Source organism: Diceros bicornis, chromosome 18 (genome assembly GCF_020826845.1).
Source record: "Diceros bicornis minor isolate mBicDic1 chromosome 18, mDicBic1.mat.cur, whole genome shotgun sequence".
Classification (NCBI taxonomy): Eukaryota; Metazoa; Chordata; class Mammalia; order Perissodactyla; family Rhinocerotidae; genus Diceros; species Diceros bicornis.
The window spans coordinates 41799272-41815343 of record NC_080757.1 but is presented as its reverse complement, the minus strand read 5'-3'; the positions used below and the strand labels follow the sequence as shown (position 1 = coordinate 41815343).

The following is a 16072-nucleotide window of genomic DNA, read 5'->3' as shown; positions in this document are numbered from 1 at the left end:
CTACTCCAACTTTACTGCCTTTTCCCATCCCGAGACAGAGAGAGAGAGGCAGATGAAGGGTGATGGACAAGCAGCTTTTTTTAACTTCCACAGAGGCCTGTTTGTGTAGGCCAAAGGTGGGGTCTGGATGGGATCTTAGCTTGGTCAAGTGGATCATTAACCTTGCAGTTTCCTCATGAACTGCTGGCAGGACGCCAGAAGTCTGGGCAGCTTCTACCCGTGCCTGCCATTGTGAGGGGAGAGTCCCTTCTAAATCCTCCCGCCTTACCCCACAAGGCTTTGCCCCCAGTTCTTAAGGCCTGGCAGATAGAAATTCACAGAATCCTAGTTTCCAGCATATTTATTGGCTGCTGCTAATTCCTGGTGTGAGAACACTCCCTTCACTTGCCCAGCTGGGAGTGTGCCCTCTAGAAGCCTCTGGGCTTGGGTGGGTTTGCTTAGTGGTTGACTTGGCTGGAGAGGTGGCAGGGATGAGGATGGTAGGCTGCAGAATTGACACCTTCTACACACAGCAAATAGTTCCCACATTTGGCTCTTCCCTATAATGAAGCAGCACTCTTCATGCCCTACTGGCCTTCTACTCCCTCAGGCCTAAGGTCTTCCTTGCAGAGTTGTGTTGGTCAGTAGAGTCCGGGAGCACAAGCTCCATGGGGGGCCCTGGTGTGGGGGAGACACATGGCTTCTGTTCCCAATTCACTGGAGGGAAAAGAAAAAGCACTGTAGAAACCTCCAAGGTGAGACGAGGGTGAAGCTGCAGCCAGTTACCATTCCCTGGGCTCTCCCTCCCTTGGGCCCGCCCTCACCATCCTGCCAACATCCCCGGCGAATGTCACCCCCTTGCTTGCCCGCTGCTCCTGGGAGCCGGTGCTGCTGCCACTCAGGGAGTTCCTTCGCATGATGCCTGGGTGCAGGATGGGGAGGGAGAGCACTGAGTGAGGGAAGGGGCCGGGGGGGAGAAGGGGGCTAGTCCCCCCAAACCAAGAGGCAGACCCCCAGGGCCTGGAAGAAAGCCAGATCACTAGGGAAGGGGACTGAGGAAACATGGGAGCTGGGTGACTGCAGTCTCACCAAGGCCTGGGGGCTCAGAGCGCTGCAGGCTGTTGCGCCTAGAGGTGGGGAAACTGCCCTTGGAGAGGCGGCGCTGGCGGCTGGACAACATAGCAGCGGGGGCCACTATACCCGGCGGGGGCTGCTTTCCCAGCCGGCTGTACAAGTCCTCAATTTCCTTTTTCTGTAGTGTCTGTAGTGCCTCCACCTCTGACAAGTGCCTGAGGACACACCAGGAGCATGAGAGGGCTAGCCACACACTTGGCTCTCCCAAGTCCACCTCTTGTCCTCTATCCTCCCCAGACTCACTTTTGCCGAAGGCTCTGCAGCTCAGCCCAGAATTCCTCATCCTCCCCACTGCTCTCTGATTCCTCACTGCTCAGACACAGGCTGCTGTAGGAGTAGTTCATCCACACTGGGCTGGGATGGCTCAGGGGTGGGGGGCTGCCCCCCACTTGGCGTTCCTTCCCATCATCCCCTTCCTGCTCAACTCCAGCCCCCAGGCACCGGGCTGCACGGTCACTCTCGGCCAGAGCCTCCCTGGCCTCTGGCCCGCCTCCAGCACTGTCCTCTGTGTCCGAGCTCTCCGAGGTCATCTGAGGGGTTGGAGGCTTCAGGGAATCGGAGAGAGTTGGGGATATTGTTTGCAGGGGAAGAGGCTCAGCTGGTTCCTTGGATGAAGTCACTTGGAAACGCCCAACAAGCTGAGGCTTCCCCTCTGTAGAGAGACATGGAGGAAGAAGGGAGAGAAATCAGTGGCAGGACAAAGTGGATTGAGGATAATGGGCAGGGGAAGTTCAGTGGGCAGAGGCTTTACCTTCAGAGATGGGCGCCAGTCTAGCTTCACCCAGGAGTGGCTGAGCAGGATTTGAGAAGGCCTACAAAGTGTGGGTCCATGAGCAGAGAAATGATCCAGAATGGAGCCCCCCTAATCATCCCTCTTGGTTTCCTACTCACCTCACTCTCCACCTCAGCTGTCAGGGTTGAAGGCCTCTCCTGGCCACAAGAAGCAAAGGGAGGGGGAGGGGGCAGGCTAGGTAGGGGACCAGGAGGGGCTGGAGGAGACTGGGAAAGGAGCCCAGGTGAGGGGGACAGCAGGGACTGGGCCACAGTCATCACAGCCAGTGAGAAGGCACTAGCCAGAGAGAGGAGAGGGGCTGCTGTGGTAGAGGGGAGGGGAGAAGAAGAGGGGCATGGAGGAGAGGAAGGAGTAAGAGTGACCTGGGAACAACTGGGAGAGAAGGTAGGTGGAGAACTGGGGAGGAGAGAACTCCGTGGAAACTGAGAGGATGGGATGGGAAACTGGGATGCACTGGGGGACAATGGAAGTGGAGAGCTGGTGGGGTATGAAAAGAGATTTGAAGAGACTTGGGAGGAAACTGGGGAGAATGAGGAGGGGCTGGGATGACATGGGGGAGAAGAGATGGGGAAGATGGGACTTGGGAAAACAGGGCTTCCAGGAGAAAATGGGTTTCCAGGAGACACAGGGGTTCCAGGAGAAGATAAGGAGGTGGAGAAGGCTGCCCAGCTCCTCTGCTCCAGGAAGGTGCCGCTCTGAAGCTCTGCTGGGGAGGAGGGTGTGTTGAGATTCCAGTCTTCCATTCCTTACACCCTTCCCAGGGTGCAACCCCAAGGGTTGGGATGAGAAGGGACAGAACTCAGTACATACCACCCAGTGGGTCTGGGAGGGGGCCTGGGAGGGCAGGCAATGGTGCTGGCTCCTCCTGAGGAAGAGAAAGGGGCCCACAGTCACAGTGGGGAAGAGCTGAGTCTTAGATGGAAGGTTCAGACTGGAGTTCTTAAGCTGGGACTCATGAACCTCTATGAGTCCATAGATGAGTTTCAAGGGATTCAAAAGTGTATGTGCTGAAATATTTAGCAGTAAAGGGGCATGAGGTCTGCAACCTTCTCAAGTGGTTCAGAAAAAATATGTGCACACACATATAGAGAGGGGAGAGAGGAAGAGAGAATGATTTTAAAGCTAATGTGGCAAACACAATTGGCAAATCCAGGCAAAGAGTATCTAGTAGTTCTTTATACAATTCTTGCAAGTTCTCTCTGTAAGTCTGAAATTATTTCAAAATAATGAGTTAAAAGAAAATGCACTGAACACATTTTTCTAGAACAAGGGTCCATGGCTTTCATCAGATTCTCAAATGGAGTAAAAGGCACTGTTTTAGGTTCCCAGAGATGAAGAGGAGTTAGATCCGAGGGGACTGGTGAAGGCAGAAAGTAATGAAGCCTGGAGCAGAGTCTGTTCTCTCTGGAGGTGCCCAGAGGGGTCTGACCTGGGGGCTCAGGGGGTCTTCAGCAGCCTCCACAGGGCCAGTATCTCTCTTCAACAGGGTCTCCACTCGCTGGATAATCTCCCGAATCCGGCTCAGGAATCCAGCTCGCTCCGAGGGCAGAATGAACTCATTATACACCTGGCAAGGGTCAGCAGCAAGGGGAGGGAGGGCTCAGTTACCCCATTCGCCCTTCTCCCCCTGCCAGATCTTTAAAAACCAACCCTTCACCCCACTGCTTCTGCCAACCACCAACCTAAAACAAACATTTAGTTAAGTATCCACTGTGTGCCAGGCACTGTGTGGTAGAAGAAGGAATACAGCTTAAAGGAAAGAAGCCGACATTCATAGGATGCATGTAGATACCAGATGCTTTACATCTCTTATCACGTTTAACACCAACAACAGCTTTCTGGGGTCTCTGTTAACATCACAATTTTAGAGTTAAGATAACCACTGCTCAAAGAGGTTAAGTTCAGTCTGCCCAAGATCACAGGATTTGCACCCAGATCTATCTAAAGCCAGAGCCTGAGTTCTTTCCGCTGTTGCCTCCCATGCTTTTGGACACAATTTCCTGCTCTCTTAGGGCTTATAAAGTACACCGCACAGGCTCACGTACACACACACCCACAGAGTTAAGTAAAAATAAGGCAATAAATGGTAAATATAACATTAGATTCCACAAACACTTATTGAGGCATTGTGCTAAGTACTGTGAGGAATACAGGGAAGCATAAAACAAGGTCCTGGTCCTGAAGAAGCCCGAAATCTAGTGGAAGAGACACATATATACATAACTCAATCTACTGCAAGTCAGCCCATGGTAGGTGAGGCATTTATGATTGACGTATAGATAAAAATGCTATTCCAGGAGGGGAAAAGTGAGAGTTGTTGTTTAATGGGGATAGAGTTTCAGATTTGCAAGATGAAGAGGTTCTGGAGATCTGTTTCACAACAAAGTGAATATACTTAATATTACTGAACTGTACACTTAAAGATGGTTAAGATGGCAAATTAACATTTGTTACGTAGTTTTTACCACAATTTTTAAAAATGCTGTTCCAAAGAGATAGCAGGTCATTCTACTCCAGGGGACAGGAGGAAGCTGGGGTGGCTTCACAGAGCTGAGTCTTGATGGATAAGTAAGAAAAGTAACCCTTTATTGAGGGCTTACCATGTGTGGACACTTCTCATACGTTATATCATATTATATCATTTCACTTCTCATATTATATCACGTCTCATAAATTATATATTGTATCAGAACATCTTTGCAAAATAAGTATTATAACCTGCATTTTATTGATAAGCAACTGAGGTTCAGAGAGATTAAACTTGCCCAAGTTCACCGAATTAGTAAATAACAGAGCCAAAATTTGAAGTAGGTCTTAACATGAAAGCCTCCCCTTTCCTCTCTTCCACCTTGTTCTTCAGGAAGAGAAAGGCAGTCTAGGCAGAGAGAACAGCATGAGTAACAGCTCCGAGGCATGAAAAGGCCTGGCACATTCACAAAATAGGGAAGACTGGAGTGTAGCTGAGAGTGCTGTGAATTTTAAAGGCCATGCTTCAGAATTTGGACCTTAGCCTGTAACCACAGGTAGCCACTACAGATTTGGGGGCAAAAAGCAACAAAATCAGCTCTAAGTCTCAGGAGAATTCTGCTGCAAAGGAATGGAGGGTGGACTAGTAAGGAGAGAAAAGAGGGCAATGGATCCTGGGTTCAGGGGGTGGGGTCAGTTTGGCGGTGTGTGATCTGAGTGGGCTTGAAAGCCCAGTAGAGGAGGTTCTCAGGGCAAGACACCCCTGATCAGATGGAGGTGGAAGTGGAAAGGCGCCCAGCCTCTTCAGAGGACCATTCAGAAACCAGTACAGCTAGAGAAAAGATTCTTGAAGGGTCAAGTGGCTTGACAGAAGATAAGCCTGCACGTCAAGTGATATTTTGTCTTTCTCCTGGACACAAGGTGAATGACACGATGGAGAAGAAGCTTTAAGAAGAGTTCCTGAAGCCTGATGTTTCTCCCATTCTCTTCCCTCCTTCACCCCAGACGCTGGCATCCACCGCCCCCACTCCACTGAAACTGGTCTCCCACAGAGACCCTCTCCTGCTTCAGGCTTCACTCTATGCCACCTCCTTGAAACTGTCCTCACTCAGTTTTTACTAACGTCTTCCAGGGCTCCTCCTACCTCTCTGGCTCCATCTCTGTGTCCTTCAATGACCTATCCCCCTCGCTCCCATTCCAGAACAGGGGGGTATCCACTGAGACACATTCTCAGGCCCTCTATGCCTCTGGCTTTGCAGGCCCATCTCCCTTCACTCAATTCTATACTGATGACTCCTAAGTCCACCTCTCTCTCCAGCCTGGCCGGCCCCATATCCTGCTCCTATAGAGGATCGTATCTTGCCTATTCCTCTGTCACTTAAGCTCATCATGACCTCTAAAAAAAACCTATTTGCATTTCCAACTTCCTCTCGCCTTTGATGGTCTACTCCCATTAGTTCCTCCATGCTACAAGTCACCCTTGATATCCTCTCTCCCTAACTTCCTATCATATCAACTCAGCAAATATTTATTAAGCATCTACTATGTGCATTGTACTATGTCAATAAATTACTGGATTACAGAGTAATTTATTTTCCTGAAATAACCCTTAGATTCACCTCTTTTCTTCCCTCCTTTCCCCATAATCCATTCTCTCCAGGCCACATCAGGCTTCTTGTATCCACCTGCCAACTGGATTCTCTACCCCAACCCCCTCCCACTTTCTATGGCAGAATGGTCTCCTTAAAACCTATTCTTATCATGTTACACTCTGTCTAACTCTTAAGACCGTCTATAATCAGGGCCTACTCTACATGCCCAACCTCACTTCCACAGTTCTCCTATAGGGACCCTTAATTCCAATGACAGTGGTCTCCTCAGGAAGCTCACCCAGCTCCATATTCCAAGTCACTTCCTACTTCCATGCCTTTGCTTATGCTCTACCTCCACTAGACATGCCCTTTCCACTCTTCACTGCCATTCTTACCCATCTGTCAAGACCTTGCACAAGTCCTCCTTCTTCCCGCTGCTGCCCCCAGCCCATCCTTTACTTACGGCAACAGTATCACGTGTCTAACATGCACTTCACCGTAGCGCTTGTGTATACCCTACATTAGTCTCAAATTGCTCCAGTTGATGATCCAAACCTCACTGGATAAACAGAAATCTCCCCCAAAAGAAGGGCAGAGATGTCTTCAGTGTCACTGTGCCTTAAAAACCCTTGCTGTTGGATGTGGGGACGGGGGAGTTCAGCACCAGGGGACATCAGGGGGAAGCTCTTGTCCGGGACCCAAAGACTCTGTCCTCATCTCTCTTCCCCTCACCATGGCAGCTGCAATCTCTTCTGGGCTGTCCCCATCCAGATCAAATCGGAAGGTCACCATCTTGCTGTTGTGCGTCTGTAGCTGGCACTCAACCACTCTGTCATTCTGGTCTGAGACCTACAGGTTCAAAGTCAGCAGAGGGGAGGAGGTCAAGCTCTCTGTCCTCATCACTTGTCCCCACCCACTCCAACCAAATGGCAGTGCCAGATTGGAACTGGAGAGAAGCAGACTCTTCCCCCAAAGTCTGGTATTAGAAAGTAGACCAGCTACCTCTTGGGTACCAGTCAAACACTGCTACTCCCCTTTTCTGGCTGACTTCCCCCATCCCCCTGACAGCTCCCCCCTGGCCCTGTAAGTTGTTGCCCATCTCCTGTGCCCCTTCCTTACACTAGTGACCCGGAGCCGGGATCGGGGTCTGCGCCGGAGATTTCTCCCTGGTGGTCTCCTCATCCGTCCCATCCCTTCTCCCACATCGCTAAGGCCTGATGCTGCATCTGAGGTGTAGCTGGAAAAGGGAGAGGAGATATGAGATGCCAGAGCTCCATATGTCTCACCCTAGCACCCTAACTTATACCAGAACTTACCTGTCTCCAGGGGAAAAGTCACTGCCAGGGCCAGATCGTGCAATGGATAGGGCAAAAGCCTGAAATAGGATATGGGTTCATGAGGTCAGGGGAAGATAATTGCTGGGATCCAGGGAGATGGTGTCAAGGATGCTAGGGTACTAGGCAGAGGGAATTAAGGAACATGAGAACAAGAGTGGTGGATTTCCAGGGACATGGGGCCAGGTCACAGGGTTGGGTTCACAAGGAGGGAGATAAGTCATAGGCTTGGAATGGCTGGTAGCCCCCCATGTGACCCCCTCTCACCGAGGGCAGGTGGAGATGGGACTCAGCGGGGCTGGATGGCACCCCCCTAGGGGGCTGAAGGGCAGGGTCTGAGGCATCCAGGAAGCCGGAGGAGCTGAGGTAGCCATCAGTCTCGCAATCCGCTGGTGGGGGGAGGGAGGGGATCAGTAAAGGGGAGATAAAAGGGAGTGGTGGCAGAGGATGGGGGCTGCCTGAGCAAGGAAGGGGCTGGGGCTGTGGGAGATTTCCTCCCCAGAAAGAGCTTTCTGGCTAGATGTGGAAGACAGGGTCAGTGGCAGTGCTGCTGAGTTGAACTTCTGGGTGGGGGCAGAGGCCAAGGGTTCTGGGATCTAGGTCCCAAGGTCAGGGGTGACTTACAGGTGGTAGATGAGTAGCTGGCATGGCGGAAGAGGAAGGGCTGGTGCTGGTCCGCCTCTGGTTCTTCGGGCTCAGGAGGGAAGACACTGGGAGGACCAGGAGTCATGGGGACAGCTGCTGGCAGGGGTCCTGGTGCAGGGGGGAGGGCCTCCAACTCCCTAGCTTTGCGCAGCTTCTCGCGCTTTCGCTGGATGGCAGCAACCCGTTCACGTACTGCACGGGCCACTGGCTGGTAATCAGCTTCGCAGACTAGACCCAGGGCCACCTAGAGTTGGGAGGGTGAGGAACACAGTTTGAGGTGAGGACCTCCCCCAAAGATCCATCAGGACACCTTCTTGGGGCCTCCAGGATATGGGAAAAGGGAACCAAGATTTACCGCTTACCCACTGTGTCTATTAACTGGCAACTCTTTACATTATCATCATTAAATCCTCCCAACAACCTTCTCAGGTAGGTCTTATCAGCCCTATTTTATTTTATTATTTTATTTTATTTATTTTATTTGGTGAGGAAGACTAGCCCTGAGCTAACATCTATTGCCAATCCTCCTCTTTTTTTGCTGAGGAAGATTGGCCCTGGGCTAACATCCATGCCCATCTTCCTCTACTTTATATGGGATGCAGTCACAGCATGGTTTGAAAAGTGGTGTGTAGGTCCACGCTCGGGATCTGAACCTGCGAACCCTGGGCCACGGAAGTGGCATGTGAACTTAACCACTACGCCATGGGGCCGGCCCCTCAGCTCCATTTTAGAAATAAGTAAAGTGGAGGGTAGGTGCTACTGGCATGTAGGGAGATGCCAGAGATTCTTCTCAAAATCCTACAATGCACAGGACAGTCCCCCAAAGATGTCAGTAGTGTCAAGGTCAAGAATCCTTGTAAGTAATGGATCAAGATTTGATCTCAGGTCAGGACTGGGCTGTGCAACGGAGACCTGCTTTTATGCCAAATTGCAAACACCTTGACCCACACATACCACAAAAGATCCCCATCCTTACACCTGCCATTTTTCTATGGAGAATCTCATACTCTCTTTTTCCCCCTCAGGCCTTCCTAAACCAGCCCCTAAGCTTCTGCCCCAACATCTTCTACCTCATATGTAAGCTTCTCCTGGTCCACCAACTTCTGTTCATCATCTCCTTATTCATTTCAAGGACATGCTTTGCTGGGGCATATAAAGGAGGTGGGGCAGGGTGATCTGACTTAAAATCTGAACCACCTGAGTTTAAATCTAGCTCTGCCACTTACTTGCTTGGGAACTTGGACAAGATATTCAACCTCTATGAGCTTTCATTTTCTCATCAATAAATAGGAATAAAATTGGGGCCGGCCTGGTGGTGCAAGTGGTTAAGTGTGTGCGCTCTGCTGCGGCGGCCAGGGCTTTGCTGGTTCAGATCCTGGGCGCGCAGTGACGCACTGCTTGGCAAGCCATGCTGTGGCGGCATCCCATATAAAGTGGAGGAAGATGGGCACGGATGTTAGCCCAGGGCCAGTCTTCCTCAGCAAAAAAAAAGAGGAGGATTGGCAGATGTTAGCACAGGGCTGATCTCCTCACAAAAAAAAAAAAAGAAAGAAAAGAAAGAAAATCATTCCATGCAGGATTGGTAACAACCATCAAATGCATGTGAAGGTGCTCTAAGCCATGTACAGATGTGGGGTATAAATGAGCTCCTAATATGTGCCAAGCACTGTCAGAGATAGAAAAATCAATGAAACACAGTCTGTGCCCTCAAGGAGCTTATAGTCTAGTAGAGGAGAAAGACAGGAATGTTTCCTGTCTGGTATAAAATAAGACCCATGGTGGTGGGTCCTGTAAGGGAGGACCTGCTGAAGTGGAAGAAGCATTTCATTTTGACTGTAGAGGGGAGAGGCTTCCTGAAACTGATGGTTCTGAGCATGGAGGAAGAAAGAAAAAGACAAGAGAGGGGGGAAAATGAAAAGAGAAAAGTAAATAGATAAATTGGAGAGAAGGGCATTCCAGGAAAATCGGATCAGCAGGAAGCAAAGCAGGGAGGTCGGAGGACCCAGGGCTTGTTTTGGAAAAGAAAATCTTCAACGTGTTGGGAACACTGGGCGTGCCTGCGAGTGCGTTAAGGCGGAAAGCGCAGGGAGGCACTTGCAGGAGTATGGGTGGGTTGGCCTTTCCCACCACCCCCAGTGCCCCACCTGCGTGGTACTGGCCCCTCGGGTTGAGGCCCACACCCCCTTCACATGCCCAGCCGCAGGGCAGTCTATCCTCCCTCACCATCTCCTGGGCCACCTCCTCGGCCGCGTCCCGGCCCAGTTGGAACAAGAACTCGATGGCCTGGTTGTCGCGTGGGCGCCCCCCGCGCCGCGCGTCCTCCATGCGCAGCCAGAGCTTGAGGCCCGGCTTCTCACCGTCGTCCTCCTCCGCCAGCTCCACGTGCACGCCGCGCTCCTCGCGGAAGAAGGCGTGAGCCAGCAAGTCCTGGATGGTGAACCTGAGGGCGGCGACGCGGTGAGCCGAGGCCCGCCGCCGCCGCCCGCCCCCGAACCCACCTCCAACCTGCCCCCTCCACCCCACCTCTCGTTCTTATCCGTGCGGATGCAGCCTTCAATGATCTCCTTCACCTCGGGCATCTTCACCTTGTAGAAGCTGTTCGGCTTTGTGCCCTGGGGAAGCGGGTTGCATGAGGTCCTCTGCGGCCCAGCACCCTGCTTGACACCTCTCCCCCCGCCCGCGGCAGTAGCGCGTGCAGTCACAAATGCACCGCCACTACTACTTAGAAGATTTGATTTCAAATCCCAGTCCCCCCACGTATCAACAGTGTGACCTTGACCAAGTCTCCCGCTGAGCCAGTTTTTTGCCCTGCTCACCCCGCGGGGCAGCTGGAAGGATCGGATGCAAGATTAGATGTTTGTAAACTCTAGGGGGCGCTACAGACATCATTATTCTAAATAGCTTGTACTGAAGGGGGTCGTGTGTGCATCCAATATCCTTCAGTGCTCACCAGGGCGTCTTTGTGTCTAGCCTCTTTTCATAAGGGAAAGGGCATTGACTGCGGACTGGTTGGGGCAGGAAAATGGAAGAGGGCCTGGAATTCCCTCTCCTCCCCGCCCCCTCTCACCGAAGTGACCTTGCGGTAGATTTGCGCAGCATTCTGGCACTCGGAGTAAGGATACTCCGAGGTAGCCATCTCCAGCATGCACATGCCAAACGCGTACACGTCCACGGCCTCATCGTACTTTTCCTCGTACATCTCCGGGGCCATGAACTCCGGGGTCCCTGTAGGATCCATAGCAGGCATCAGGCTTCAGAGCCGCTCTTCTGGCTTCGTCCCTCCCCTTGGGTGTACCATGGGCTAGGCAGCCCGAGGGCAACCCCACGAATTCTGGAGTGCAAGTGACCGACGCTTCCCCACCGTGTGGGGGGGAGGGCGGGGGAGGGCGAGGCAGAGGGGATGCCATAGGTCTCCCCATCTTCCCGTGGTCTTCTAGCCCCGTGGATCTCGAAGGATCCTCCTGGGTGGACGGGGCCCCCAGGCTCTCTTCTGATGTGGGGGTGGTAGGAATGGCAAGGACTCTCCTGGAGGGACGCACCGATGACGCTCTTGGCAAAGGAGGCGCGCTTGAGCGTGGCTAGGCCCAGGTCCCCGATCTTGACGGAGCCCGTAGGGCCCGTGATAAAGACATTGTCGCACTTGAGATCCCGGTGCAGGATGGGAGGTACCCGAGAGTGTAGGAAATGAAGCCCCCGCAGGATTTGGCGGCTCCAGCGCTGAAGGACTCGCGGCTTCATCTCGCGGAACCGCCTAAGATATCTGGGGGAGGTCGCATAGCCAGGGTCGCGGCGGGGACACATAGGCGCGGGAGGGGGCCTCCACCGGGAAGTTCCCCCTCGCCACCCGCACCGCCGCCCACGCATCTTCTGCCAGCGTTCTCCTAGCCTCAGTCCGCGCCCGGCTCCAGGGAGAAACTGAATCGGGGATGTGGTAGGTAGACACGAGGTTACAAAACGGGTAGGGCGGTCAATTCGCAGATAGGGCCGCAGCCAAGGTGCTGTGGGAGCGCCAGAAGGGATGACTAATTGCCCGGGGCGTGGGGGAAGGCTTCACAGAGGAAATAACTTTTGTGTTGCATCTTGAAGGATGAGTAGGAGTTCAAGGGTGAAGAGGGGAAGGAATGAAGACTTTCCAGACAGAGGGGACGCGGTGCTTGAAGGCACAGAGACAGCAATTGGCAGGGTAGGGTGCGAGGAGGTGCTGGGAAATCGGTTTGTCTGGAACTTAGGCTGAAGATGAAGCTGGATCTTAAGGACTTTGTGAGCAGGTCAGCGAGTGCGGACTTTATCCCGAGAGCAGTGGGAAACCTTGAAGGGGTTTTAAGGAGGGGAGTGATAAGGCCAGGTTTGCATGGCCAGAGATTTCCCCAGCTGCAGAAAGATAGGATAGCTTGGAGACGAATGGGACAGAGTGGGGGAAAGCCCTTTAGGGGGCTGCTACAGGGCTTCAGACCAGGGAGGTGGCAGTGAGGTGGGGGTGTGGATGGGCCAGTGGAAGCCAGAGTGGGGAGATATAAAGAGCGACTTGAAGAGAGACTGATGGGGTAAGGGGGATGAACAGAGTGGAGAGAGGAGGCGTCTGGAGGAGACACCCAAGTTTTGGCTGGAGTGATGGGTGGACCTTGTCATTCACCAAGGCAGGGACACAGGAGGGGTGGGTAAGAGATAGTGAGCCTGGTTTTGGACCTGGATGTAGAGTTTGAAAAGCCTGGGAGAAGTTCCAGAAGCAGTAGCGACCTCCCAGCACCAGACCTCCCACCGACCCACCACCACCACTAGGTGGGGAGCTCACGTCTTGAGCGTGCCCGACGTCATGAGTTCGGTGACCAGCACGATGCAAACTTGGCCCCTCAACACCGACTTCCACGAGTCATAGAAGCGGACTATGTTGGGGTGCTGCAGCCCCTTGAGCATCTCCACCTCCTCTGAGAATCGCTGCCGCTCAGCTCGAGACAGTTTCCGAGTCTGTGGGGTAGAGGATGGGGGTCACAGTCAAGTCAGGCCTAGGACCCCCACGGAGAGGGAGATGGGAAACATGGCGCGGGCTCGGGAAGAGGTGAGAGTTGGAGCCTACGGATGGCGCTGGGTCGGTGGGATCACTCGCCCAGTAGGCTATAGACCCTGAATTCCCGACCGCCGTCTCAGGCTATTCCAAGGACACGCCCATCCCGGGCCTGGGGCCGCCTCCAGACCCCCCGCAGTACACAAGCGCCTTTATGCAGCCCGGTTCGGGAGCCCCGAGCTCAATAGTGCCTTTGTGGCTGCCCAGGCAGGCCATGGGACGGGAGGAGGCGCCCGGGGCTGGCAACGGGCAGGCGGCAGGCGGGCAGCAAGCGGACGGCGGGCAGGGAATTGAGGCTGGTAAGAGAGTTGGCCCCAGAAACTGGGAACTGCTAGATCCAGACAGGACGCGGGAGGGCTGCAGAGGGAGATGAGAAAGGATCCAGGACCAGACGCCAGGAGACCGCCCCCTGCCCCATGGCTGTCCCGCCCCTCCATCTCCCTCCTCCTCCTCCCCCCCCCCCGCCTCCCCCCCCCCCCCGTTTGGCGGCCTCTCCTTGCCTGGCCTAGAGCGTGGGGGGCGGCACTGGCAGGAGCAAGGGGCAAGCCCAGTGCCAGGGCTGGAGGGAAGACCCTTTCCCCATGCTCTGTCCCCCAGTCTGAAGCTGCTAACCCTCCCCTGTGGGAGGAAGGTCCTATGAAGGAACATCCCCCTGAAATATCCCCCACAACATTCCCCACAGTGCTCAAGGCCTTTAGGTTGGGGAAGGGAAGGCCCAGGTAGGCAGTGGGATGAGGAGCAGGACTGGACTCAGGCCAGGGCTGGAGCTCCCTGTCTCCCTCTTCCCCAGCTGTGGAGAAGTCCAGAAGTATGACTGCTCCAGAAGCGGACTGGGAGGGCCCCATCCTGTCACAACAGCCTGAATTCTTCTGGAAGTGGCGAGGACCCTGCCCCAGCTCCTGGCCTCCATCATCTCAGCCTTCTGATCTGCAAAGATCCAGGGTCAGGGAGCAGGAAGACCAGGGTCACACTGAGGGTCTCAGGACTTAGGGGAAAGAGAGAGGAAGAGAGAGTGGGTAACCAGTGCAGGAAAGTGGTAAGGCCAGTCACCCCTCCGATTTGAACTGGCTCTCTACCCAACTTCCCAGCCTATTTTCCACCTCTCACTTTTAAAGTAAGAATGTCCAAACCCATAGGGGAGCCACCATACCCCACCTGCCTGTTTCTCCTTCTGCAGCCCAGAATCAGCCAGATTCATGGATCATCACAGCAAGGGGGGCAGGAGTGTCTGGACATTTGACAGGAAAAATATATCTCTCCGTTGCTGCTGTCCCCTGGGTCTCCCAACCAAGACCTCCAGAGGTTCCCATCCCGAGATGCTACCGAGGGGGCGCCCAGCCGCACCTGCAGCTCACACCAGGCCACCTCCACCGTGGTGTCAGTGTCCAGCCCTCGATACACCGTCTTGAACGAGCCACGTCCAATCTCGATGTCAAACTTGAGGTATCGGCCGTCCGGGGACGTTGCCACAGCCTGGGTCTCCGTGTCCTCTTTTTCCTCCTGCTCCCGCCGGCACTCCCGGGCCGCGGCTTCAGGGACCCGAGGCGGTTCCTGGGACCCCGAGACCTCTGCGGAGCCCACGAGCTCCGGACGGGCGGAGTCTGCAGCCTTCACCTGGGCCCCCCGAGTCCACGTGCCCTCGGGGGGCTCTTCGAAGCTAGGCGTTGGGCTCCTCGCGGGGCCGGGACCAGCGGAGTCCGGAGGATCAGGGGGCTCCGGAATCTGTGAAGCTGGCTGGGACCAAGAGCTCAGCAGCCCCAAGTCGACTGAGCTGCGGCGGCCGGGACGAGACGAGCGCGACCGGGGCTCAGCCTTGCCGGAGAAGCGGCGCGCCCGGCGAGGAGGGGGCCCGAGGCGGGGCGGCCCCGCGGCGGCGAGAGGCGGCGGGGGCCGCAGGGCCAGGTCGGCCTCCGCCTGGGACATGGGGACCGCGGTCTCTGGGGCCGGAGGTGCCAGCATGAGGAAGAGCCGGGCACGGCAGGGCAGTAAGCCGGGCAGCTGGAGAGGAGGCGGCCTGACAGACGGACTGGCTGGGTGCGCAGTGCTCCAGCTGAGGTATTGGGGCTCTAGCCCCCAGCTCGCTTGCCGTGCGGCCCCGCCCCCGCCCCGCCCCCTGCCCCGCCCCCGGCCGAGCTCCCGCCCGTACCCCCCAGGGCCGCCCCTCGGAGCTGCGAGCGCTGTGGATCCCCACGCGCCGCCCCTCACCTCAGCCGCCGCCCCGCCCCCGGTCGCTTGCCCTGCTCTCCCTCGCCTCCCGGCGCACCCGTATTCAGTCCCATTCCCAGGCAAGAGCCGGGTGCGAGGTGGCGATGTGTCCTGCGCACTGAGTGCGCAAACCTGTTTCGGGGGTAGCGGGGTGGGTAACGACACGATGCTGGGACAGGGAGAGGAAACAGGACCCAGGCTCCCGGGCCCTAGAAAGGAGGGTGCTTAGAGGGAGGCTACCACCCGCCTGCACACCCCAGATAAGATAGCGCCACCGCCTCCTAATCGTCCAGAGTAGCCTCAGGCCGACAATACACAGGTCAACAAAAAGGCCTGGTTTTCTCCAATGCCGCAGCCGCTGCCACCGTCATCCCTCTGGGCTGCACAGTGATGGGTGTGTGCACTCCAGGACAAACCCCTCCCCAAAACCAAGGACCCGGTCACCGCAGCCTGGCCCTGGCCAGGGTGGCTGTTTTTGCTCTGCGGGCTCTCCTTCCTCCCCCTTCTGTTTGCCAAAGATTCCAATAAACCAAAGTCCATATCCGGTTTACTCCCCCTCAGCTCCCCTTGGCCTCAACTACCCCATCCAGACCAGATGGATGGAGGGAGGGGCTTCAGAGCAGTTCAGGATTTTCATGGGGGAGATGGTGAGGGAAGGGGAAGCTATTAAGTTCTCCAATTCAGAGACAGAAAGCAGTCTGTCCCCAAGCTGTGTTCCATCAGCACTCCCCCACACAGCCCACCCAGCAGATGTAAAACCACAGGCTCCCTGGAGCCTGCCAGCACTGGAGGACCTTTTCATTTACAAAGGCCACAGGCCTTCTCTCCCCTCTCCTAGGCTGGGATTCACTCAGGGGGTAAC

At 55.0% G+C, this 16072-nt stretch overlaps 1 protein-coding gene across 2 annotated transcripts; it reads right to left on the bottom strand.

Annotated features, from left to right (window-relative positions):
• Nucleotides 1-303: 303 nt before the first annotated feature.
• On the bottom strand, nt 304-15026 carry WNK4 (WNK lysine deficient protein kinase 4). Of its 2 annotated transcripts, XM_058561061.1 has the most exons (19): nt 14350-15026; nt 12736-12908; nt 11483-11703; nt 11011-11168; nt 10467-10555; nt 10167-10383; nt 7923-8187; nt 7566-7687; nt 7281-7339; nt 7084-7201; nt 6697-6813; nt 3336-3473; nt 2717-2771; nt 2005-2609; nt 1865-1925; nt 1357-1765; nt 1069-1268; nt 804-901; nt 304-696 (listed from the first exon to the last, which is right to left on the bottom strand). In XM_058561061.1, the coding sequence occupies exons 1-19, from the start codon at nt 14962-14964 to the stop codon at nt 694-696; spliced, it is 3723 nt and encodes a 1240-aa protein (XP_058417044.1). In that variant the 5' UTR covers nt 14965-15026; the 3' UTR covers nt 304-693. The 2 variants fall into 2 exon arrangements, with proteins under 2 accessions (XP_058417044.1, XP_058417043.1); XM_058561060.1 differs by having other exon boundaries at nt 304-901.
• Between the last annotated feature and the right edge of the window lie 1046 nt (nt 15027-16072).

What these genes read in the sequence shown, in the direction of transcription:
- WNK4 (XM_058561060.1), bottom strand. Translation starts at nt 14,964, where the DNA reads ATGCTGGCACCTCCGGCCCCAGAGACCGCGGTCCCCATGTCCCAGGCG. An exon ending in ACGTCGGGCACGCTCAAGAC is followed by an intron (nt 11,704 to 12,735) that starts GTGAGCTCCCCA and finishes GACCTCCCCCAG; the next exon opens with ATATCTTAGGCGGTTCCGCG. An exon ending in CTGCAGAGCCTTCGGCAAAA is followed by an intron (nt 1,269 to 1,356) that starts GTGAGTCTGGGG and finishes GTGTGTCCTCAG; the next exon opens with GCACTTGTCAGAGGTGGAGG.